This window comes from Tiliqua scincoides, chromosome 2 (genome assembly GCF_035046505.1).
Source record: "Tiliqua scincoides isolate rTilSci1 chromosome 2, rTilSci1.hap2, whole genome shotgun sequence".
In the NCBI taxonomy this organism is placed as follows: domain Eukaryota; kingdom Metazoa; phylum Chordata; class Lepidosauria; order Squamata; family Scincidae; genus Tiliqua; species Tiliqua scincoides.
In genome coordinates, this window is record NC_089822.1 from 262,540,473 (window position 1) to 262,561,532 (window position 21,060).

Genomic DNA, 21,060 nt, shown 5'->3' on the forward strand with positions numbered 1-21,060 from the left:
CTTACTCTTCTTCAAGGTGAACGAGAGGATCAGGGCAATGGAAAGGTAAAGGGGCAGACAGGGCGCCCCCCCCCCCCCCGCTCAAACTGATTGCTTTACCCGGCCTCATGAGTGGGCCAACCTTGTTGCAAAACAGCCATTCTTCACTGTAAGGACTGGAAGGATTGTTGAACGCAAGAGCCACCTTGGACTGGTTGAGTCAGAGAGCCTGAAGTTTTCGGTCCACCAGCCATGCAAGGTTGTTGTGACAAATCATTTAAGCTCTTGAAAGAGTCAACTCTGCCATTAGGTACTGTTAGCATAATAAAGCACAGACCTATGCTATGGGGAAGGTTAAAATCTGGCATTGCACGCTGTGCTCCTACAAGGCTAGCGTCAAGGTAAGATAGATAACAAGAGATGCCTTCCCAAGGCTTCCCTTTCCTAACTACTGTCCCACTGGAGCCTGAATCCAGATCCATGGATGGATTAGGGTTAAGATGAAATTGCTTCTCCCACTCAACTCTTTGCTCCATATGCAGTTAGCAAAGGGGTGGGGGGACTATTCGAGGAGGGAACTCTTGGTGGTGACACAGTGCTCTCTTGGCAGCTGCTTTTTTTAAAAAAAAACAAAAACCAACCTCAGCCCCCACAATAACATAATGTGATGACATCACATTGTTCTGACAGAGACTTCGCGTTTTAAAAAAAATTCCCACAGCACTGGATATGGAGAAGTCACTTTTTAAAATAAAACTCAGAAACCGAGTTTTGGCGATGTTAAGACACAACATAGTATTATTCTAGGAAGCTTTGGGGCAATTCCCCACCTCCCCATAAACTGTGTAAGGCTGCCAGGCAGAACACAGACTTTGGTCCCCGCTCCAAATTTAATGCCTCTCCTCAAAATTGACAGAGGTTGGCTCTCCCTGATCTCCAATTTCCAGGCTCCCTCGGAGAACTTCCACTTTAGCTGCGCTCATGATATCCACAGATCCACCGAGTCCTGCATTCTGTCTTTGAAAGGGGCCAGTCAGATGCCCCTGAGAAGCTCACAAGCAGGGCTACAAAGGCAACAGTCAGTGATGTCACTTTGCTGGAAAAGTTTCAACTGGAATTTTTGCCACTGTCCTAAATTGACTGTGATCTGATCCAGCATATTGTTTGATGTGTATTTAGAAAGCAACACTGTGGAAAAGGTGTGTAAGTTTTTCATGCTACATAAACCTCTCTAATGGCTTTTTGCCTCAACAGCCTGAAGTTGTGGAACTGAAATACTTGATTTGGAAGGGAAAGTGGTCAAGTTCACCATGTAGGGCAGTGGTCTGGCAATGGGGCTGGAGGTTCGGCGATGACGTCATCAGTGTTGCTGAACCTCCGGGTTGTCAAGCTCCTAGAAGCCGCTGGGCAGAGCACAGCTTGGGAGGTGAGCCTCCCGGTCAAATTGCTGTGCACCAGTCAGGAAACGGCAGAGCTGCCTGCCCAGACTCTGTGAGGCTTCGTTTCCCAAGCTGAGCGCCACATGGGCTGGATGCAGCCTGCGGGCCATAGGTTGCCAATCCCTGTTGTAGGGTTTAAACATTGCATTCAAACACATTCAAAGCAGTACTGGAAACGATTTTTATTGGGATGCTTGTAAATACGTTAAGACATGACAACTCAAATAGCATGTACTTTCCTTACATGGTTTGCATTTTACGGAAAAAAAAAAAATAAAGGCACTGGTATCTGTTAACATCCCCATTTTAGCTCTCTAAAAGAGCATCTGTGATTTCTTAGAGCTAGTCATTTGAAAAAAGTTAACACTGAACCCGACCCAACACTGGCCTCCATTCATGATGTTACACATTATTTTCATGAACTAACACTTGTCTGGAAATGGAAAATTTTCCACAGAAAAACAGAGCTTAGATTTATAATGTTTCATTATAGAACATTTTCTGCCCCACATCAGTGGCCGCAGTCTTCCCCGTCGTTTGTTCCCGCTATCCAAGGTATACTGCCTCTAAAGATGTAGGCTCCGCTACTCACATGGTAAATGGATCACAAGTTGTGCAGGCTGGAGCAGGTCACATGACTGGAGTCATTGTGCTTTCCAAGAGCACCAACTGTTCTTAAAGGCCAAAGTATATGTGAAGCCTGTCATTCAAATGGCCTTAAAATCCAGGGTAAAGTGGGAGTGTTCCTTTTATGTCAGAAGGCAGTACGGAGATCATTAACCCAGCTTGGAACTACACTACACAAGAAGGGGAGTGGTCTTCAACACTCCTCCCACTGGATAGCTGCTTGGAAGGCAAACAACCAAGGCAGGGGGGTTTTGATAGGCAACGTCAGGGGCAAAGTGTGACTCCCCCCTCCTCCTTGTGTACTGTAGTCCCAAGGCAGATCAGGGACGCAATGGCATTTTATTTTTATTTTTTGGACCTTTCAGTTTATTTCCAATTTCAAGCCCAGCTATTAACTCTTCTGGTATGCACTGATGACCAGGCTGTTCTACTTTTTGTATGCCGGCTGAAAGGTTCTGTCGTGATTGGGGATAGCAAGTGGACAGGAAAAATAGTCAGGCTTGAAAAACAAACTTTTCAAAGTTGTCAAAATCTCACAATCATACTGAACATGGTTGAAGTATAGGGTATAGGGTTCCTGGTATAGGGTCTAACAAGTGGCTATATCACCACAAGTATTCTGCCAACGAACCTAAAACTTTATCAAAGTTCGTTTGAGACATGTGGGACTCTACACACAAAGTTTCATTAAAATCCGTGATGGTTGCACAGGGCACTTTTCAAAAACTAGACCACTTGACATGGAATGACCCATTAGAGAGTTTCCAGTCATGTTCTTGTGATCTAACCGCAATTGCGTTTTTGACCCATGTGCTATTTGATTGACCTCACTATACTGATTTATGTCATCAATTCCTATTCCCATTTCTGGAAAACATTCATGGATTGGATATTGACACTGTTCAGTATCTGCTGGATGGGAGAAATGAGTGTTGCTTGTTACATGTTGTGAGATATTTGCTCTCAGTGTTGTCAAGGAGTATTTTTTTATGTATTTCTGCTCCCCCACATAGTGATCCTGAACAATGAGTGGTTTCAACCTTGGCTATTTTATCCCTCTGTTTATTGTAGGTTTTTTTTATGTTGATATGTCACTGTCATTTATTGGATATTGTATATGCCCATAAAGGTTAAATAAATGAATGAATCTAAGGGCCAAGGTGCATACAATGTTGTGTTTCAAGATTCTATCACTGTACTATGTTATCCACTAATAAAGGTTAAAAATATATTAGCATTACCTTTGGTCTTACCCAGATGCTGTAAATATGCATGAAGGAAATTTGAGTAAAACTTTTCCTTTTTGAAACCTTTCCAATACTCAACCTCTGTGTGTGTTTTACTAATACAAGCAAGCTTGTGTGGCTGGGATCTCACAGAGGTGGGGGGGGATCTCTCGTGAGTTGCTCTGCCCATTTCCTTAGCATATCATCCAACATGTGTGGATTTCTGAAGGATTTTAGGTTTATAATCATTACTAAAGGTCATTCCATGCACATGGCATGTATATGGTTTCTTCCCATGCAGATTCTCCAACGGATTTTAAGTTCATAAGTTTGTCTGAAGCTCTTTCCAAATTCCTGGCATGTATAAGATTTCTCCCCTCTGTGGATTCTCTGATGGATTTTAAGTTCGTAAGTGAAGCTTTTCTGCAGTCCAGGTATGTACAAGGTTTCTCCCCTGTGTGGGTTATCTGATGGGATGCAAGATGGTTGCTGAAACTAAAGGTCTTTCCACACTCCTGGCATGCATATGGTTTCTCCCCTGGCAGGCATAAAGTTTCTCCCCTGTGTGGGTTCTTTGATGAGTTTTAAGGCCATAAGCCCAAGTGAGACTCTTTCCACACTCCTGGCATGTATAAGGTTTCTCCCCTGTGTGGTTTCTCCAATGGATTTAAGTTCATCAGTCCAACTGAAGCTCTTTCCACACTCCAGGCACGCATAGGGTTTCTCCCCTGTGTGAGTTCTCTGATGGGTCATGAGATTACAATTCTTACTAAAGCTCTTTCCACACTCCAGGCACATATAAGGTTTCTCCCCAGTGTGAGTTCTCCAATGGCACGTAAGTAGGCTGCTGCAACCAAAGGTCTTTCCACATTTGTGGCATGTATAAGGTTTCTCCCCTGTGTGGATTCTCTGATGGATTTTAAGTTTATCAGTCCGACCAAAGCTCTTTCCACAGTCCTGGCATGTATAAGGTTTCTCCCCTGTGTGGGTTTTCTGATGGATTTTAAGTTTATCATTCCGACTGAACCTCTTTCCACACTCGTGGCATGTATAAGGTTTCTCCCCTGTGTGGGTTCTCTGATGGATTTTAAGTTCATGAGTCCGACTGAAGCTCTTTCCACAGTCCTGGCATGTATAAGGTTTCTCCCCTGTGTGGGTTCTCTGATGGATTTTAAGTTCATGAGTCCGACTGAAGCTCTTTCCACAGTCCTGGCATGTATAAGGTTTCTCCCCTGTGTGGGTTCTCCAATGGCATGTGAGTTGGCTCCAGCGAACGAAGCTCCTTCCACACTCACTGCAGGCATAAGGTTTCTCCTCTGTGTGGGTTCTTTGATGGGTTTTAAGGTCAGAAATCTGATTGAAGTTCTTTCCACACTCCTGGCATGTATAATGTTTCTCCCCTGTGTGGGTTCTCTGATGGATTTTAAGTTCATCAGTCCGACTGAAGCTCTTTCCACAGTCCTGGCATGTATAAGGTTTCTCCCCTGTGTGAGTTCTCCAATGGCATGTGAGTTGGCTCCAGCGAACGAAGCTCCTTCCACACTCACTGCAGGCATAAGGTTTCTCCCCAGTGTGGGTTCTTTGATGGATTTTAAGGTCAGAAATCTGAATGAAGTTCTTTCCACACTCCTGGCATGTATAAGGTTTCTCCCCTGTGTGGGTTCTCTTATGTCTCCTAAGATCTCCGCCCCGAAGGAAGCTCTTTCCACACTCCTGGCATGTATAAGGTTTCTCCCCTGTGTGGGTTCTCTGATGGATTTTAAGGTCAGAAGTCAGACCGAAGCTCTTTCCACACTCCTGGCATGTATTCACCTTCTCCTCTGTTTGGGCTCTTTGCTGTGAAGAATGAACCTCTTGTCTCTTTTTTACAATCTGTGTCCCAACCGATGCTGCTGAAATAAGAAAAGGAAATTCAATAGGAAACCAAAGGCAGAAAGTCCAGCTAGTTGGGGAAGGGCGCAATCCAGAGCTTGATCAGGAGGGTCGCAAACGTGCTGTAAGGCAAATTTGCGCCTCTTCAGGAGGAAGCTGGGCCAGTGCTCAAAGAAAAGCTGGACTGCAGAGGCTGACGCAAGCCTCCGCACCAGCTTCCTCTGCACGGGTTGGATCAGCCCGTCTGGGCCAACAAAAGGAGCAAAGGTAGGTGGGGGGAGGCAGGAGGAAGGCGTTCCTGGGCGGGGGGAGGGAGGGCAGTGGATGGCCCCAGGGGTGGGCAGGCGGGGAGCAGGGGGTGCGGTTGGGATCCGGCAGTTATACCAGATCCCAACCACTGTTCCTGGGGAGAACAGAGTGGCTTCAAGTCGCTTCACTCTCCTCTGACTTCAAGAGGTGGCGCAAGTCCAAGGAGACCCATGGGGAAAGGGCACCTTTCCCAGGGGTAAGGCGAAATGTTTCCCCTTGCCTTTGGCTGAGCTGCTCTTGGTTCCTATCCTGCACTGGATACAGCCAGCTTGTACAGCCAGCACAAGATAGGATTGCGCCCAAAGTCACATAAACCTTTTTGGGGTTTTTTTTTTTAGAAGAAATGTTTCTTCCAAGTGATGATTAAGTTTCAGAGAAATAATGGCTACAGCTAGAGAGCATGAATACGAAATGGTTAAAGAACAAAGAAATGAAGAGAATGTCTCAGTGTAAGAACTTCAGGTTTAGGGGAGATGAGAAGCTCTCTTTTACCGAGTCAAATGCTGAGAAAGGGTGACAGCTGACCAACTAGCCAAAGCTGTATCCAAGCTATGGATGACACCTGGGCTCCCTGGAGTAACCGGAGTCCAAAAGCACGCCCAGACTGTGCACCAGGTCCTTCAGAAGGAGGGGAACCCTATCTAGGAAAGGATGAACCTCTCTTCCCAAATGACCAAATCTGGAAGCACTAGGTGGCCCTGGAAGTCACCTTTTGGGTCAGCAACCCCCTCTATCAGTCTCTGTAGGTCTCCGCAAAACCTGAAGTGACTTTTGGAGGCTTTTGAGGTGTTAGAGTGTGTTGCCAGCCCGGAAGAGGCCTTCTGAGGCTTCTGCAAGACAGAGCAGTGTAACACAACCCACCAGGGAGGATGAGGTGTCTTGCAACGCCCAAAGGTTTGAGAACTTCAGGCTTAGATCAGTGGTTCAGAAGGAAGACGGAAGGGAGATGTGAGGATAAATGTGCAACAAGCAAAAGTTTATTATGTGGATAATGTTACAAAGACAGGGAAGGGAAATCAAAATCTAAAATCTATTCCTTGTTTATAACGGCTATGTTACAAACAAAAGCAGCCCGTTCTGTACAGAGACATCTGTTCCCTGCTCTTCCCCCATTTGAGCTTGCAGTGTCACTTCACAATGTATGGAAGAATCCTTATGGTGTTACTCTCTCAAGCAACTCTTTGCACACAGGGGGAAAGCCCAAACACAGTGGGAAGCACCTTCTAAGACATGCCCACTTTCTACAACGGGTAGTCAAGGGACAAGATGTCCAAGCCTTCCAGTCATTTTATGACACAATGTCTGCAGGTTGGCAGTAATCTCCACATCAAGAGTCCCAAGATGTGTGCTGTGCCTGAAGGAAAGGATGTGGGGCCATCAGGAGCAGAAGCAGTCATGCCCAGGTCATGCAGCCAAGCCCCCTAACATTGAATGCACCAGAGATTCCCACGTGGGTCATCTAAGTATAATGGTTGAAAGGGCTCTCCTTACCTAGAAAGGTCACATTCTCATAATTGTCCATCATGACTGCTTCATACAGGTGCTTTTGGTGTGGCTCTAGCAGAGCCCACTCTGCACTGCTGAAATACACCGCGACCTCTGCAAACGAAATGGGGCTCTGAAAGAAAAAGGACAGATTCATCAGTAGGTCAACCTGGGCTGTGAATGAAAAGGTGGGGAAGCGTAAAGAAGTGAGGAAATCTATGGGCTTTTGGCTGGTGCAGGGGCTGTAAGAGAAAGTGGGAAGTGTTGACAGTCTTTCCTCTGCCATCTGATGATCTCTAGAAAGGTGAGCACTCCTGTGAGACAGGAGGCTTGGCTCAATCTGTCTCCTGCTCACCTCCTTTATCTGTCCTGGGTGAGCAGCAGCCATTTCTGCTTCTCTACAAGGATGTGATAGCTTGGTTTGCATGGACTCTGTTTCTCCACAGTCTGTCAAGGAGAGAAAGGAGAATTGTAAGAGGTTTTTAATCTTGTACTGTGTACATGCTTAATACCAGGTGTGTGTATTCCTTTCTCCTAGTTGTTATTTTATTTATTTATACAGGTATTTATATACCGCCTTTCTTTGGTCATCAGATTTCTCCTCAGACTTTAATCCAAGGTGGTTTACATAGACAGGCTGTTCTAAACACCTGTAGGGATTTTTACAATTGAATAGTTCTAGTCCTTCATAGAACTCCTTGATCCAGCTGGATTCTTTCCCGGTCTGGGAAGGAATTACACAGTATAATAATAATAATAATAATAATAATAATAATAATAATAATAATAATAATAAACTTTATTTATACCCTGCCCTTCTCCCCAAAGGGACCCAGGACACAGTATTCCTTTTGTAACCATCATCACAATCCGACTATCTTCAAGTGCAGATGCAGTCTTGGCTGGAGGAAAAAAAGGAGGGAAACTTTGCCTCTTTGTGTCAACACAGGTGGTTTCTAGTAATCCCCCTGACTAAGAAGAACAGATAACAGAATATATTAGACAAGTCTGGGGGTGGAAAAAAACAGGGGGAGAGATAAGAGCAAGATCCCAGACTGAACAAAATAAGGCCCTTAACCAGGCGCCTGGGCTGCTAGTCCAACAGGTACAGAAGTGCAGTCCTGTAGGCCAGCAGTTCCCAAACTGTGAGTCATGGCTCCCTGAGGAAGCACGGGCTGTGCCGAGACTGTGTTGCACTGCTCCGAACAGCAGCGCAACACAGTGGTTGGAGGCTCAGTGCAGTGGGAAGAGCTCCAGCATGAAAACTGCACTGGGAAAAGCCCTCCTGTCCGCCTCGGTCCTCTTACTGCTGTTTATAGAGAACCTCTGGGCCTCTGAACCTGGAAGTAACTGGCAGTGATGGTTGGGGAAACGCTGCCACAGGCCCTTCCTTGCCAGGTTTTCCTAGCACAGCTAGTGTAAGCCCAGGCTGCAGCACCCGTGACTCCCCTCACTGTAATTGAGAAGCCTCCACTTGCCTTCCTCAAGGCAAGGCCTCCACAAGGCCTTCAGAGCCCTTGAACACCTGTTCCCAGGCTGTCCTTCTCTCTTCCAATGCCCCCCCCCCATTTTTTGAACTCAGCAGTCTCATTACTTATCACTAATGTATTTCTGCCCTTGGCCTTTTCAGCCACACTAGACGCTGTTCCAGAACCACCATTCAGAGCGCAATACCATAGTCTTTCGAGACTGAAGGTTGCCAACAGAGCTTCTGCCCTTGAGCTGTGCCTACTGTTTTGTGCATCTCTATATACAGACTGCTGTTCTCCTTTGCTCAGACTATATGTTTCTATGCACTGTTTTGGTTTTTTTAACTCTGGTAACAATGGTTTTAACTCTAATACTGGTGCCAGGGACAGGACTCTCTTCAGGCCTGTCTTCCCCTCAAGAAATCCTGTCAGAGGTTTTCCAGAGCGGCCCAAGAGAAAACGTTGCTCCTGGAAATACATATGTGCCCCATCATTACTCTTCCCACCATTTCTTCCTCCTCCTCACCTATCTGGTAGTTTGGGAGAGCCTTTGGGTGAGCTAAGAAGGGAAGGGGGAGAGGAGAGGTGGGGCCTGAAGCTGGAAATTCTCAGGCTGTCCTCAGGCAGGACACAACTCCAGCTTTCCTTCAGCCCACTTCTCTCTTGCTCAGACATCTTCACAAGGCCGCCTAACCACATTCATTGAACACCGATTCGGCAATCACCACAGCCACTTGTGAAAAGGAGTACACCATTCTGGGCATCGGAGGTACTGCTTCAGTGCTCCAAAATTGGACTGAGCTCCCTGCGCCTGGCATGGAGGTCAAATTAAGTGCGGCCTTTCTCTTGTGGCATCTGAGAATTTTTGCCATCAGCCCAGTTTCAAAAGCATGTTAGCAGCCTGGTTATTCAATCTGAAGAATCAGCAATAGATTCTGGAAAAAATGTCTCAGAAGCTTCCACAAACTGCAATTCCCAGCAGCAGAGCCAATCACATAAGAACATAAGAACAGCCCCACTGGATCAGGCCATAGGCCCATCTAGTCCAGCTTCCTGTATCTCACAGCGGCCCACCAAATGCCCCAGGGAGCACACCAGATAACGAGAGACCTCATCCTGGTGCCCTCCCTTGCATCTGGCATTCTGACATAGCCCATTTCTAAAATCAGGAGGTTGCGCATACACATCATGGCTTGTACCCCGTAATGGATTTTTCCCCCAGAAACTTGTCCAATCCCCTTTAAAAGGCGTCCAGGCCAGTCGCCATCACCACATCCTGTGGCAAAGAGTTCCACAGACCAACCACATGCTGAGTAAAGAAATATTTTCTTTTGTCTGTTCTAACTCTCCCAACACTCAATTTTAGTGGATGTCCCCTGGTTCTGGTGTTATGTGAGAGTGTAAAGAGCATCTCCCTATCCACTCTGTCCATCCCCTGCATAATTTTGTATGTCTCAATCATGTCCTCCCTCAGGCGTCTCTTTTCTAGGCTGAAGAGGCCCAAACGCCGTAGCCTTTCCTCATAAGGAAGGTGCCCCAGCCCCGTAATCATCTTAGTCGCTCTCTTTCACAGCAGTACACTAATCACAGCAGTACACTAATGTAAGTCTACAGCAAAGCCTTTTGCTAGGTCTGTGCTCTGTATCCCAACCTCTTCCTCAAGGAAAGACAATTTAAGTCGCTGCACCCTTTGCATTATAAGTGAGGAATTCCAGAGACATCGGGAATTACCAGAGAATCTGACCCCTGCTCTGCTCCCATCTGAGTTTGCAGTGTCACATCACAATGTATGGAGGAATCCTTTTGGCATTTCTCTTTTCGGCATCTCCTGGCACACAGGGGCAAAAACCAAACACAGGGGAAGATGCTCTTTGAGACTTGCCCACCTCCTCCAAAGGGCAGCCAAGGGATAAGATTTTCAATGCGTTCCAGCCAACCTAGGAAACAATGTCCTCACTTTGGGGCTACCCTCCCCATCAGGAACGCCCAACACAGGGGAGGTGCTCTCAGAGACTTGCCCACTTCCTCCAAAGGGCAGACAAAGGATAAGATATCAAACGATTCCCAGGCGTCTTAGGGAACAATGTTGCCCCTTTGAGGTTACCCTCCTCACAATGGCGTTCCTGGAGTGGGGGGCAAAACACTAAGCTCCTCTAGGCGTCTGGTCACCGGTGTAAAGTGGCCCCTCCCCCTTACCTTCAGAGCCAGTTGCGGCTGCAGAAGCTTTTGTTTTTGCAGCCCCAACTGGCTCAGAAGGTAAGGGGAAGAGGCTGCTTTACACCAGCAGCCAGATGCCTGAAGAAACTTAGCATTTCCCACCCCCAGGAAACGCCACAGCCTCCTCATCAAGTGACCACTGGTCCATGCTGAAGCAGAGAGGAAGAATGTGGGGCCATCAGGAACAGTATTCTCCATTCATGCAAATATGCAGCCCAGCACCTCTCCACAAAACGTTCACCACTGTGCTTGCCACCTTTCCTTTGTCCTCACCTATCTGGCTGGTGAGAAAGGAGAGGAAGGGGGGGGCAAACAACCCCTAAGATTAGAAACAAATTCTTGCTGAGAGGAGGAAGGAGGGGAAGAGTCGCATTTCCAAATACTTCCGACACTGGAACAGACTGACCTGGAGAACTGGCATCTCTGTTGCCCTCTTCTGGGGCCTCCAGAGAGAGCTGGGCCTCCACAGCATCTGGTGGACTTTGCTCAGTTCTAGAGAAATTCACAGCCACCCTTCCTAATGGTCCTGGGACCTACAAAAGAAGAAAGGCAACAATGCAGGAAGGAGCACAGGTATACAGGAGAACTGAAGGACTGTTGGACTGCAGGTGTTGTGAGACCTTCCTTTGTCCTCTCTAACATTTATGCACGCAGAGTTTATTTCAGCAAGACAGAAGTTCTTCCAGTAAACTAGAGGAAAAGGTCTAAATTGCAATGTGCTTCCTGCACTTGGAACCAGCTACAATTTCAAAAAACTTTGCCTGTTATGAAAAGTCAGCATGTAAAACTTCAGCAGCAACCCTATATTACTTCCTGGGAGTAAGTCTCATTAAACTCGGCGGGGCTTCCTTATGAACTCAATGGGATGTAATTCTGAATAAGCCTGCATAGAATTATGCTGTCAGACAGATTCATTAACAAACTTTGACCATCCAGGTGACAAAGAGAATTAAGAAAATCAGGAAAAAAGAGCCATAAACTACCCTTTTAAAAAACTTTTAGATAAAAATATATACATTTCAATGATGAATGATACTTCACGATACTTTAAACTCACAGTTCTACTGATATTTGCTATATCAATACAGATATTGGCCATTGGCAAAGACAGTCCAGAAGGCCCAATTGGTACAAGAATGCAACCATCAGAATGTGGCAAGGTGAGGGCTGCAAAAGCGAGTGTCCAACATGTACATTGGCCAGCTACAATGGCTCCCAATCTCAGGGTGAAATGCAAGGGGTGGGTTTTGACCCTGAAAGCCCAAAGTGGTCTGGAACCAGATTACCTTAATGACTGTTTTCTCCCACACAAACCAGATCAGCTATGGAGGCTCTGCTCGCAGGTCTGCCATTGGCAGAAATTCAGTAGCCAGGTACTACGGACAAGGGGGGCATTCTCAATGGTGGCACCTTAAGTGCAAACTGTCTTCACCAGGGCAATCTGTCTGGTCACTTTTGGCCAGTCCTGACAGCACATTATTCCAGAAAATCCTTTTGGTTCATTTGATTGTGTGGTTCTCAAGTTGTTTTATCACTGCTGTTTTGATTTGCTGATTTTATTTTTGTGTAAATGTGTTTTGGATTTCCATTGGTTTTGTTATTATTAACTAAAAGTATTTTATGAATACAGGTCCAGCCTATTTATACACGGATTTTTTATACACGGATTTGACTCAACACGAATGGCCCCTGCAAATGAGAAAGAATGTGCTGATGATCCCTGGAGAAGGGGAAAAATGCATCCCTTTAAAATCAGTTTTAAAAACTGAACAGTCCTTTAACAACAGCCTCCTTAATGAGAGAGGGGGGGGCAGCAGGTTAACAATCCATCAGTCCTTCTCTCTCCTGCCAAGGCCTCCCTTCCCCCAGCACATGAAAGAAAGGGGATCAAGGGAGGGGCTGAGTGAAGTGCTGATGGATTGTCTTCTTAATGACTCTTATCTTAGAGTCAAATGGTCAGCAAGGCTGTTTTTCAATCATTGGAGCAAAGAAACTTTGTTTTTTAAATTGATTTGCCATAGTGCAAATCAATTTTTTAGGTTTTTTTTATCCACATGAGTGCTTGGAATGGAACCCACGCGAATAATTAGTCTCAACCTGTACTTAAAAGTTAATACACACATACACCTCAACTCAAATGTCCTACAAATTGCTTTCCTGCATCAAGTTTAGAGCTGTACCTATTCCACATGCTCACACTGGCCCCACAGCCAACAGGATAAAGGCCTCTTACATTTTGTTCCTGCTCTTTGGCCTTCTGCAGCCTCCCCAAGAAATCTTCAGCCAGGTGTACAGCTTGGGCACAAGTCTCCGGGCCACGATCCCTGACCCACCTCTGGGTTTCCTGGGGCAGGACAGTCAGGAGCTGCTCCAGGATCACCAAGTCCAGAATCTGCTCTTTGCTGTGTCTCTCGGGCTTCAGCCACTGGTGGCAAAGCTCTTGCAGTCGGGTCCAAACTTCCTGAGGTCCTCTAGCCTCCTGGTAACTGAACTGTCTGAACTGTTGGCGCCAGATCTCCAAGTTGATTGTGGACTCCTCCAGTGTCTCTTTCTTCATTTTCCCATAATTTTCTCTGTTTCTGGCACAGTTATAAACATCAGAAGGGTCTCTGGTGGGGCAAGATGGGGCATTATTTTTTCCCTTGGACATTATGCGACAAGCATCTATATTTTCTATGTGGGAGGGTCGCCTCCAACCTGAGCTTTGGGACTTCACTGTTTTCAGGGACTCCTGCCATTGGGCTTCCCAGCATGGCCGCAGTCCTTCATCTGGTTCCCGTTTATTTTGTTGAGGGGCTCCCCCAATCCAACCTTCTCCAACAGGCTCAAACCAGGGGGTGCCATGGGCTCTTCTTGCCCTCTCCATACTCGTCTTTGTCAATTCTGTGTATTCTACTAGATCCTGCTGTTGCCTTCCCAGTTCTGCCCCTGTAACCCACACTTCATGAAACTCATGACCCAGGGGTGTGGCTTTCCTCTACACAACAGCCACTTTGTTTTCATTCACTCATAATATTACATCCTCGTGCTATAGCACAATGAGCATGTGCAAGAGATCAAGACATTGTCACCCTGTGAACATAGCATGGTATGGTGACAGAGGCTTCATGAAACAACAAGGTAGAAGTAAAGAGCATCCAGGGATTCTTGCTTAGCAGCTGTCAGTTGCTTCCAAATACTCATATAGGTTTTCTTGAGTATGACTAATGAGAGAGAGAGAGAGAGAGAGAATTAATCATACATAAATGGTGGAAATTTATGACAAGATTCTCCAATTTATGACCAGACTTGGATAACCTACCCAACCCAACCCAACCCCTGCCTTGGTCATGACTAAGGGACTGGACAGGAAGATGTCAAAACAGGAACCAAACTTCAACAAGAACTTCAACCTTCAAGACTGAAAAAAGCTTGAAAAAGCTACCAGATATTAAAGTTGTATTGCTGAGTCTTGTATAATAATAATATTACATCAAATACAATGAAACAAAGTCAACCATCAAGGAGATGAACAACAGCCCACCCTCACCCCCCAGCATCACCTTCTGGATCCTGCTCTCCAGGCAAGGCTAAAATAAGCACAAAATAGCCCAACCCAGCCAGGTAACTTAGGGCACAATCCTAACCTGGTCTACTCAGAAGTAAGTCTTATTTTGTTGAATTGGGCTTACTCTCAGGAGAGTGTGGTTAGGATTGCAGCCGTTGACACATACTAGGGTCATTGGTATCAAAAGATGCTCAAGGGTCGAACAAAACACACAGGTATGTACCCTGTCCAACCAGCTCCCAATGCAGGTCATCTATCCAAGCCACCAAGGCTGGTTCAGAGGATACAATCCACCAGCCCACGGAATTAAAAGTGAGAGCACGTCCTGGCCTGGTGCAACACTCCACTCCACTCCACTCCACTCCACTCCACTCCATGTGTGTGTTTGTGTAACATGCATACCACCACAATTACAGTTTAAATTCTATTTAAATAGTACACTGCAAAAGTAGCATTTAAGCTACATGTTTAGCAGCAGTTTAATGTTCTGCATCTCCATGTCCACGTGCACCGAACAGGCAAAACATACACACTTGGGCAGGCACACAAGCGCACCACGTACATGAACCTTTGCTTTCTGTATTACTTTATCTAGCTGCTGACACCAGGCAAGTGGGTAAATCTGGTAGACCTGGGCTCCGGAAGACTCTTCCGGCTGCTGCCACTCTCGCTGCACTGTTTGGACCTTACCCTCTGTAGATTTGTACCCCTTGATATAATTCCTCTCAGAGGAAGTGGCGTAGCTGGAGGGGAGCAGAGCACCCAGTGCCTCAGCAGGGCAGGCAAGCAGCCCCTCCCTTCGGAGCCATTCCCACCGTGTGTGCAGGCATAGGCACATGTACACCCGTTTGGGTCCACAGGCAGACCACAGAGGACTGTCCCAGGCTGGGCCCCCCTGGCTGTACTGTTGACCCCTCCCCCCCGTGTGCAGACACAGGCACACCCCTGTTTGTGTCCAGTCAGGCAGACCACAGGGGACTGTCCCAGGCTGGGCCCCCCTGGCTGTACTGTTGACTCGCCTCCCTGTGTGCAGACACAGGCACAGGTACACCCCTGTTTCTGTCCACAGCCACCCCCCCTCACTCTGAGAGGGCCACAGCCACAGGCTCCCTTGTGGGGCACTGGCCTCCTGCCCCCAAGGCTGCTCCTCTGCTCCCTCAAGTGCCCCTCGCACCTGCCTCCTTCCCACCTGTAGCCAGGACCAGCAGCCAGCCTCCCACGTGGGAGCAGGAAGCTGGAGCCAAGTAGGACAAGGCTGGGACTCTCAAAACCATAGAGCTGGGAGGGGAAAAGAGAGAAGACTTCCTCAAACACCTGTACTGCTCTAAAAAGCTCAGCTCTGTGGAATTAACCCTTGGAGGAGACCCCTCCTCTGGTGTGGTCAGTCTGTGGAACTCCTTGCCACAGGATGTGGTGATGGCGTCTAGCCTAGATGCCTTTAAAAGGGGATTGGACAAGTTTCTGGAGGAAAAATCCATTACGGGGTACAAGCTATGATGTGTATGCGCAACCTCCTGATTTTAGAAATGGGTTATGTCAGAATGCCAGATGCAAGGGAGGGCACCAGGATGAGGTCTCTTGTTATCTGGTGTGCTCCCTGGGGCATTTGGTGGGCCGCTGTGAGATACAGGAAACTGGACTAGATGGGCCTATGACCTGATCCAGTGGGGCTGTTCTTATGTTCTTATGACTGGCAGCCTCTGTGTGGGGCAGTCTGGTCTCTCTCTGCCCCCCAGAGCCTTTTGGGGGAGGAACCAGGACGGGTCATGGCTGAGGCCTTCTGAGGGCCGATCTGCCTGCCTTGCACCAAGGCCCAGTGCATCCACCCAGTGATATAACTGGGTCCCGACGAGTGTTAAGTACTTTACAAAAATAAATCGCCTTTGCCAGAAGTACCATCAGCACTCCAAGTGGTTCTTCTCAAGACAGGGTAAGGCTTCTGCTGGTAGTACCTTCTTGCAGTTACCCTTGCCACCCCGGGGGGGAGGGGCAAGGAACAGCTATGGATATAACTGGAGGGGATATACAGTCCCTACCTTGGAAACTGGTGTATTTTTATTATGGATATGTGTATGCTGCACCCCCAACCAACCATGCTCACATTTTCTGTGTCAAACAATAGAAGGGATCATTATGTCAAGAGTGCGGTCAGCAGGAAAGTGCTGACGACCCCTGGGACAAAGGCTTACGCTGCACTTACAAAGACAGGCAGAGTTCTAGTATGTGTAAGGCAGAGAGGCTGGGGTGGAAGCCTAGTGAGAGATCCAAAGAGGGTAGAAGGTCCCTTTTGGGCTTCCAAGTTTTCTGTTGTCAACTGCTCTGAGTCTGGGGAAAGAGGGGAGCAAGTCTAAGCAATCTCCATACATCAGGACGCACTCCACACCTGTCTTGGAAGTGGGAAGGGCGGGGGATTCATTAGCACAGCGGTTCTCCAACTTTAGGCACCAGGACCCACTCTTTAGAATGGGAATCTGTCAGGACCCACTGGAAGTGATGTCATGACTGGATGTGGCATCATCATGTAGGAAAACCTTTTAACAATCCTAGGCTGCCATCCTACCCACACTGACCCAGGAGTAAGCTCCATTTCCTATCATTGTTAAAGGCAAATACATAGAAGCCTGTAGAAAGTACAGATGGGTCACATTTCCCCAAATGCAGCCACATATGGTGGGATCATCAAGTCTAACAGATTAAAAATAAAATATTGAAATGAATGGGGGGCCCACCTGAAGTTGGCTCACGACCCACCTAGTGGGTCCCGACCTACAGTTTGAGAAACTGCATTAGGAGGCAAACAACCAACCAGGAAATGCTTCACCCATTTTTGTCCCAATTGGTCCCTGTTTTGTTTGTGCAGCGCTGGGCAGAAGCGGCTTAGAAACGCTGTGGGCCCCATCTGTGCACGTCTACTCAGGTGTAAGTCGATTCCAGTCCCCGGGGCTTACTCCCAGGTAGGTGCAGAGAGAGCTGCAGGCCAAGGAGACTCGAGGAGACCGTCCCTCCCCCGAAGGAGCAGAGGCGCCCTCGCAGCAGGGGGCGGGGCGAGCGCAGCGCTCTCTCTCCGCGCGCGGAGCGCCAGGCAGGCACTCGGCTCGGCTGGCGTCACAGGCGCCTTAAGAGAGCGCCGGGCGTGGCTCTGCCGGGCCAGGTCTGTGGTAGCCGGGTGGACTCGGCCGCCCGCTCTGGAGCCCGAGGGCGCGGCTGCAGCGCGGGTTCGAGTCCTCAGTCCCGGCTTCGCTTGCACGCAAAAGTCCCGCTGGCTGGCCCTCGCTGCCCTAGGGGCGGGCTTGGCGAGAAGGCCCCGGGCGGGGAGTCGTGCTGCCCCGTCCCGGTTACTTTTATTGCTTGGGGGCCGAGCAAGCCCTGCAGGGGGCTCAGGCCGAGCCGCGTGTGGTGGCGTAGCCGCAGGGGGGCGCGCCAAGCCTGCTGGGGGGCTCAGCTCAATAGCTCAGGCGGAGCTGGAGGGGGGCAGGGCACTCAGGCTGCAGGAGCCTCCGCTGAACGGGCTGCAGTGGCGTAGCCGCAGGGGGGCAGGGCAAGCTTTGCAGGCGGGGCTCAGGCGGAGCTTCCTAGGTCCAAAGTCTGTCCAATACGGCTGACATCAGAAATGCTGCCATTGCTTTTCTGTTGTCAACTGCTCGAGTCTGGGGAAAGAGGGGTGCAAGTCTAAGCAATCTCCATACATCAGGACGCACTCCACGTGTGTCTTGGAAGTGGGAAGGACAGGGATTCATTAGCACAGCGCTTCTCCAACTGTAGGCACCAGGACCCACTCTTTAGAATGAGAATGGTCAGGCCTGGTTAGTACTTGGATGGGAGACCACCTGGGAATACCGGGTGCTGTAGGCTTATACCAGGGGTGCCCAAACCCCGGCCCTGGGGCCACTTGCGGCCCTCAGGGCCTCTCAATACAGCCCTCAGAGAGCCACCAGTCTCCAATGAGCCTCTGGCCCTCTGGAGATCTGGCCCTCGGTGCCCACACTGGCCCGACGCAACTGCTCGCAGCGTGAGGGCGACTGTTTGACCTCTCACGTGAGCTGTGGGATGAGGGCTCCCTCCACTGCTTGCTGTTTCACGCCTGTGATGCAGTAGCAGCAGCAGCAGCAGCAAAGGAAAGGCCGGCCTTGCTTTGTGCAAGGCCTTTTATAGGCCTTGAGCTATTGAAAGACCTTCATTCATTCATATAAGTTCATCTTTAATATATTCATTTATGTAAACTTATGTAAATTTATTCAAATTTTAAATGTAAATTAATTCTTTCTTTCCCCCCCCGGCCCCCCACACAGTGTTAGAGAGATGATGTGGCCCTCCTGCCAAAAACTTTGGACACCCCTGGCTTATACCATAGTCTTTCGAGACTGAAGGTTGCCAACCAGTTCAACCAGGCCCCAGGAGGTCTTGAGCAGCCCTTAAATGAAGATGCGTGTATCTTCCATGACCAATCTGTCACTTAAGGAACACATTTCTCCTCAAAATCTCTGTTCCTTTGATTAACTTTAAGGAATCGTAAGCCACTCTTAAAGAGTCAATACTCTCTTTGAATAATCAAGAAAAGAGCAAGATAAAATGGCAACATTAGACGTATGGTTTGTTTTAAAATATTTATACCATGCCTTGCCATTTGTAGAACACGTGGAGTACCCGGTCTACCTGCAGAAGATCCCCAAATAAATTATTCGCATCTTTAGAGAAAGCAAGGAACATAAGAAAAAGTCCTCTTGGATCAGGTCAAAGGCTCTTCCAGTCCAGTATCCTGTTTTTCACAGCGGTCCAACAACTGCCTCTGGGAAGCTCACATGCAGAAAATAAAGTCACCTTTCTCAGCACTGTTCCCCTGCAATTGACATTCAGAGATCTACTGCTGCTGAACTCACAGTCATCATGGTTCACATTCACTGGGAGGCCTGTCCTCCATGATTCTATCTAACCTCTTCTACAATCATCCAGGGTAGTGGTTAGCCTCACACCTTGTGGGAAGGGGTTCCACAGACTAATTATGCATTGTCTGAAGAAGTACAGTACCTCCTTCTGTCTGTCCTAAATCTCAGTTTCATTGGATGATGCAGTATTGTGAGAGAGGAGAAAAAAAAAATTGCTCTCTATCCACTCTTTCTATACCATGCATACTTTTGTCTTAATCATGCCACCTCTGAAGCATTCTCTCCCTCCCCCGGCTTAAAAAGCCCAAACACTGCATCGTCTCCTCATACGGAAACTGATCCAGTCCTCAGATGGTTTTAGTTGCCCTGTACCCAGAGAAGACCCCTATCTGAGAGCCTCAAGAGCCAGTGGTAGCCTGTGTATAGACATGACTATCTGATATGGACCAATGATCTGACTCACAATCAGGAAGTTTCAGCTGATCACTCTCCTGTTATTTAAATTCACATCAGAGCATTGCAAAGTACATGAATGCACATAAACCACTAAGGGCAGAACTTTCAGAAACAGGAACCACTGAGGTTACTTCTTTACTCAGTTGTGTGGTTGGTCTGTGGAACTCCTTGCTACATTCTGTGGTGACGGCATCTGGCCTGGACGCCTTTAAAAGGGGATTGGACAAATTTCTGGAGGCAAAATCCATTACGGGTTACAAGCCATGATGTGTATGTGCAACCTCCTGATTTTAGAAATGGGCTATGTCAGAATGCCAATGCAAAGGAGGGCACCAGGATGCAGGTCTCTTGTTATCTGGTGTGCTCCCTGGGGCATTTGGTGGGCCGCTGTGAGATACAGGAAGCTGGACTAGATGGGCCTATGGCCTGATGCAGTGGGGCTGTTCTTATGAGGTGCGGGGGGGGGGGGGTCTAGGTTGTTTCAAATTCTCCTTGGTAAAGGAATTTAGGCTGCTACAACCAGGTTTGCATTTTTCCCTGTGAAATGTTGAATAGGTTCTCTGGATGCATGGCCTGAGCACATCTCCCAGTGATGCAAGAATGCATGCAGCCTAAGAAGCAGGTGAGTTCAAGCAAAGAGGGGAGAGCTGAATTCAGGGCAGGAGAAAAGAAGGGAGGATAGGGATGAACATCCTCTAACCTGGGTCATTTCAACCAGTGTGTCTTGGCACACTGGTGTGCCACGAATGGTCTGTGGGTATGCATATTTATTAATATGGTCATTGGGGGATATGAGCCCCTCACTGGCACCTCCCCTCTCTCACCTGCTTGGGAGGGCAATTTCAAAAAGTGAGGAGGATCAGGAAGGAGCCTACATGACAGTCTCACAACTCTAACAATCTAACACAGTGCAGAAAGCTGTGTTAGATGTTTTTATTTTGTTATCACCACTTTCTCCCACCTCTAGTGATTGGAAAGGATCAGTGGATTACTTTGTCCTTTTGGAAAAACTAATCAAACAGTACCTAGGGAATACAAAAGACTTCAAACAATGAAAACCTATCACAGTAAGGGACGGGGCTGTGGAGTCGGAGTCAAAGTCATGGAGTTGGAAGCCATTTTGGGTGGAGTTGGTGTCGGTAAACATGAACTACAGCGGTTCCCAAACTGGGAGCCGTGGCTCCCGAGGGAGCCATGGAAACTAGCCAGGAGAACCGTGGAATCCTTGCCAAAAACCTGCTTTCCTAAACAGTGTACAGGATTGTAGCCCTAACAGAGAGCTGTGCCCAATGGCCCAGAAGGTCAAGGGACAAAGACATTTGGGAACCACTGATGTACTGACTCCAATCTCCATATAAAATGAAATGACTATTTTCTGGAGGCCTTGCCCTTAGGGAGATTCCATGACTCATTGAGCCACAAGGTGTGGGAATAAGGCTTTGTAACTTCAGCTCTGGTATCTTAAGAACACAAACTGTCTACAAATCAGTGAGGACTCCAGAATGTCATGCGGTATTTGTTTATTTCTCACATTTTTCAGTTTGAAACCTT

General features: G+C 47.8%; 1 protein-coding gene across 1 annotated transcript in view; it reads right to left on the minus strand.

Moving 5' to 3' along the window:
* The window catches only part of LOC136640318 (zinc finger protein 271-like), a 208,097-nt gene that overhangs the window by 48,659 nt on the left and 138,378 nt on the right, over positions 1-21,060 (minus strand). The window contains exons 5-6 of the mRNA XM_066615352.1: positions 4,126-5,054; positions 2,852-2,858 (exon numbers count right to left, since the gene is read on the minus strand). Of these exons, the coding sequence (XP_066471449.1) occupies positions 2,852-2,858; positions 4,126-5,054 (936 nt within the window). The remainder of the gene's footprint in view (positions 1-2,851; positions 2,859-4,125; positions 5,055-21,060) is intronic.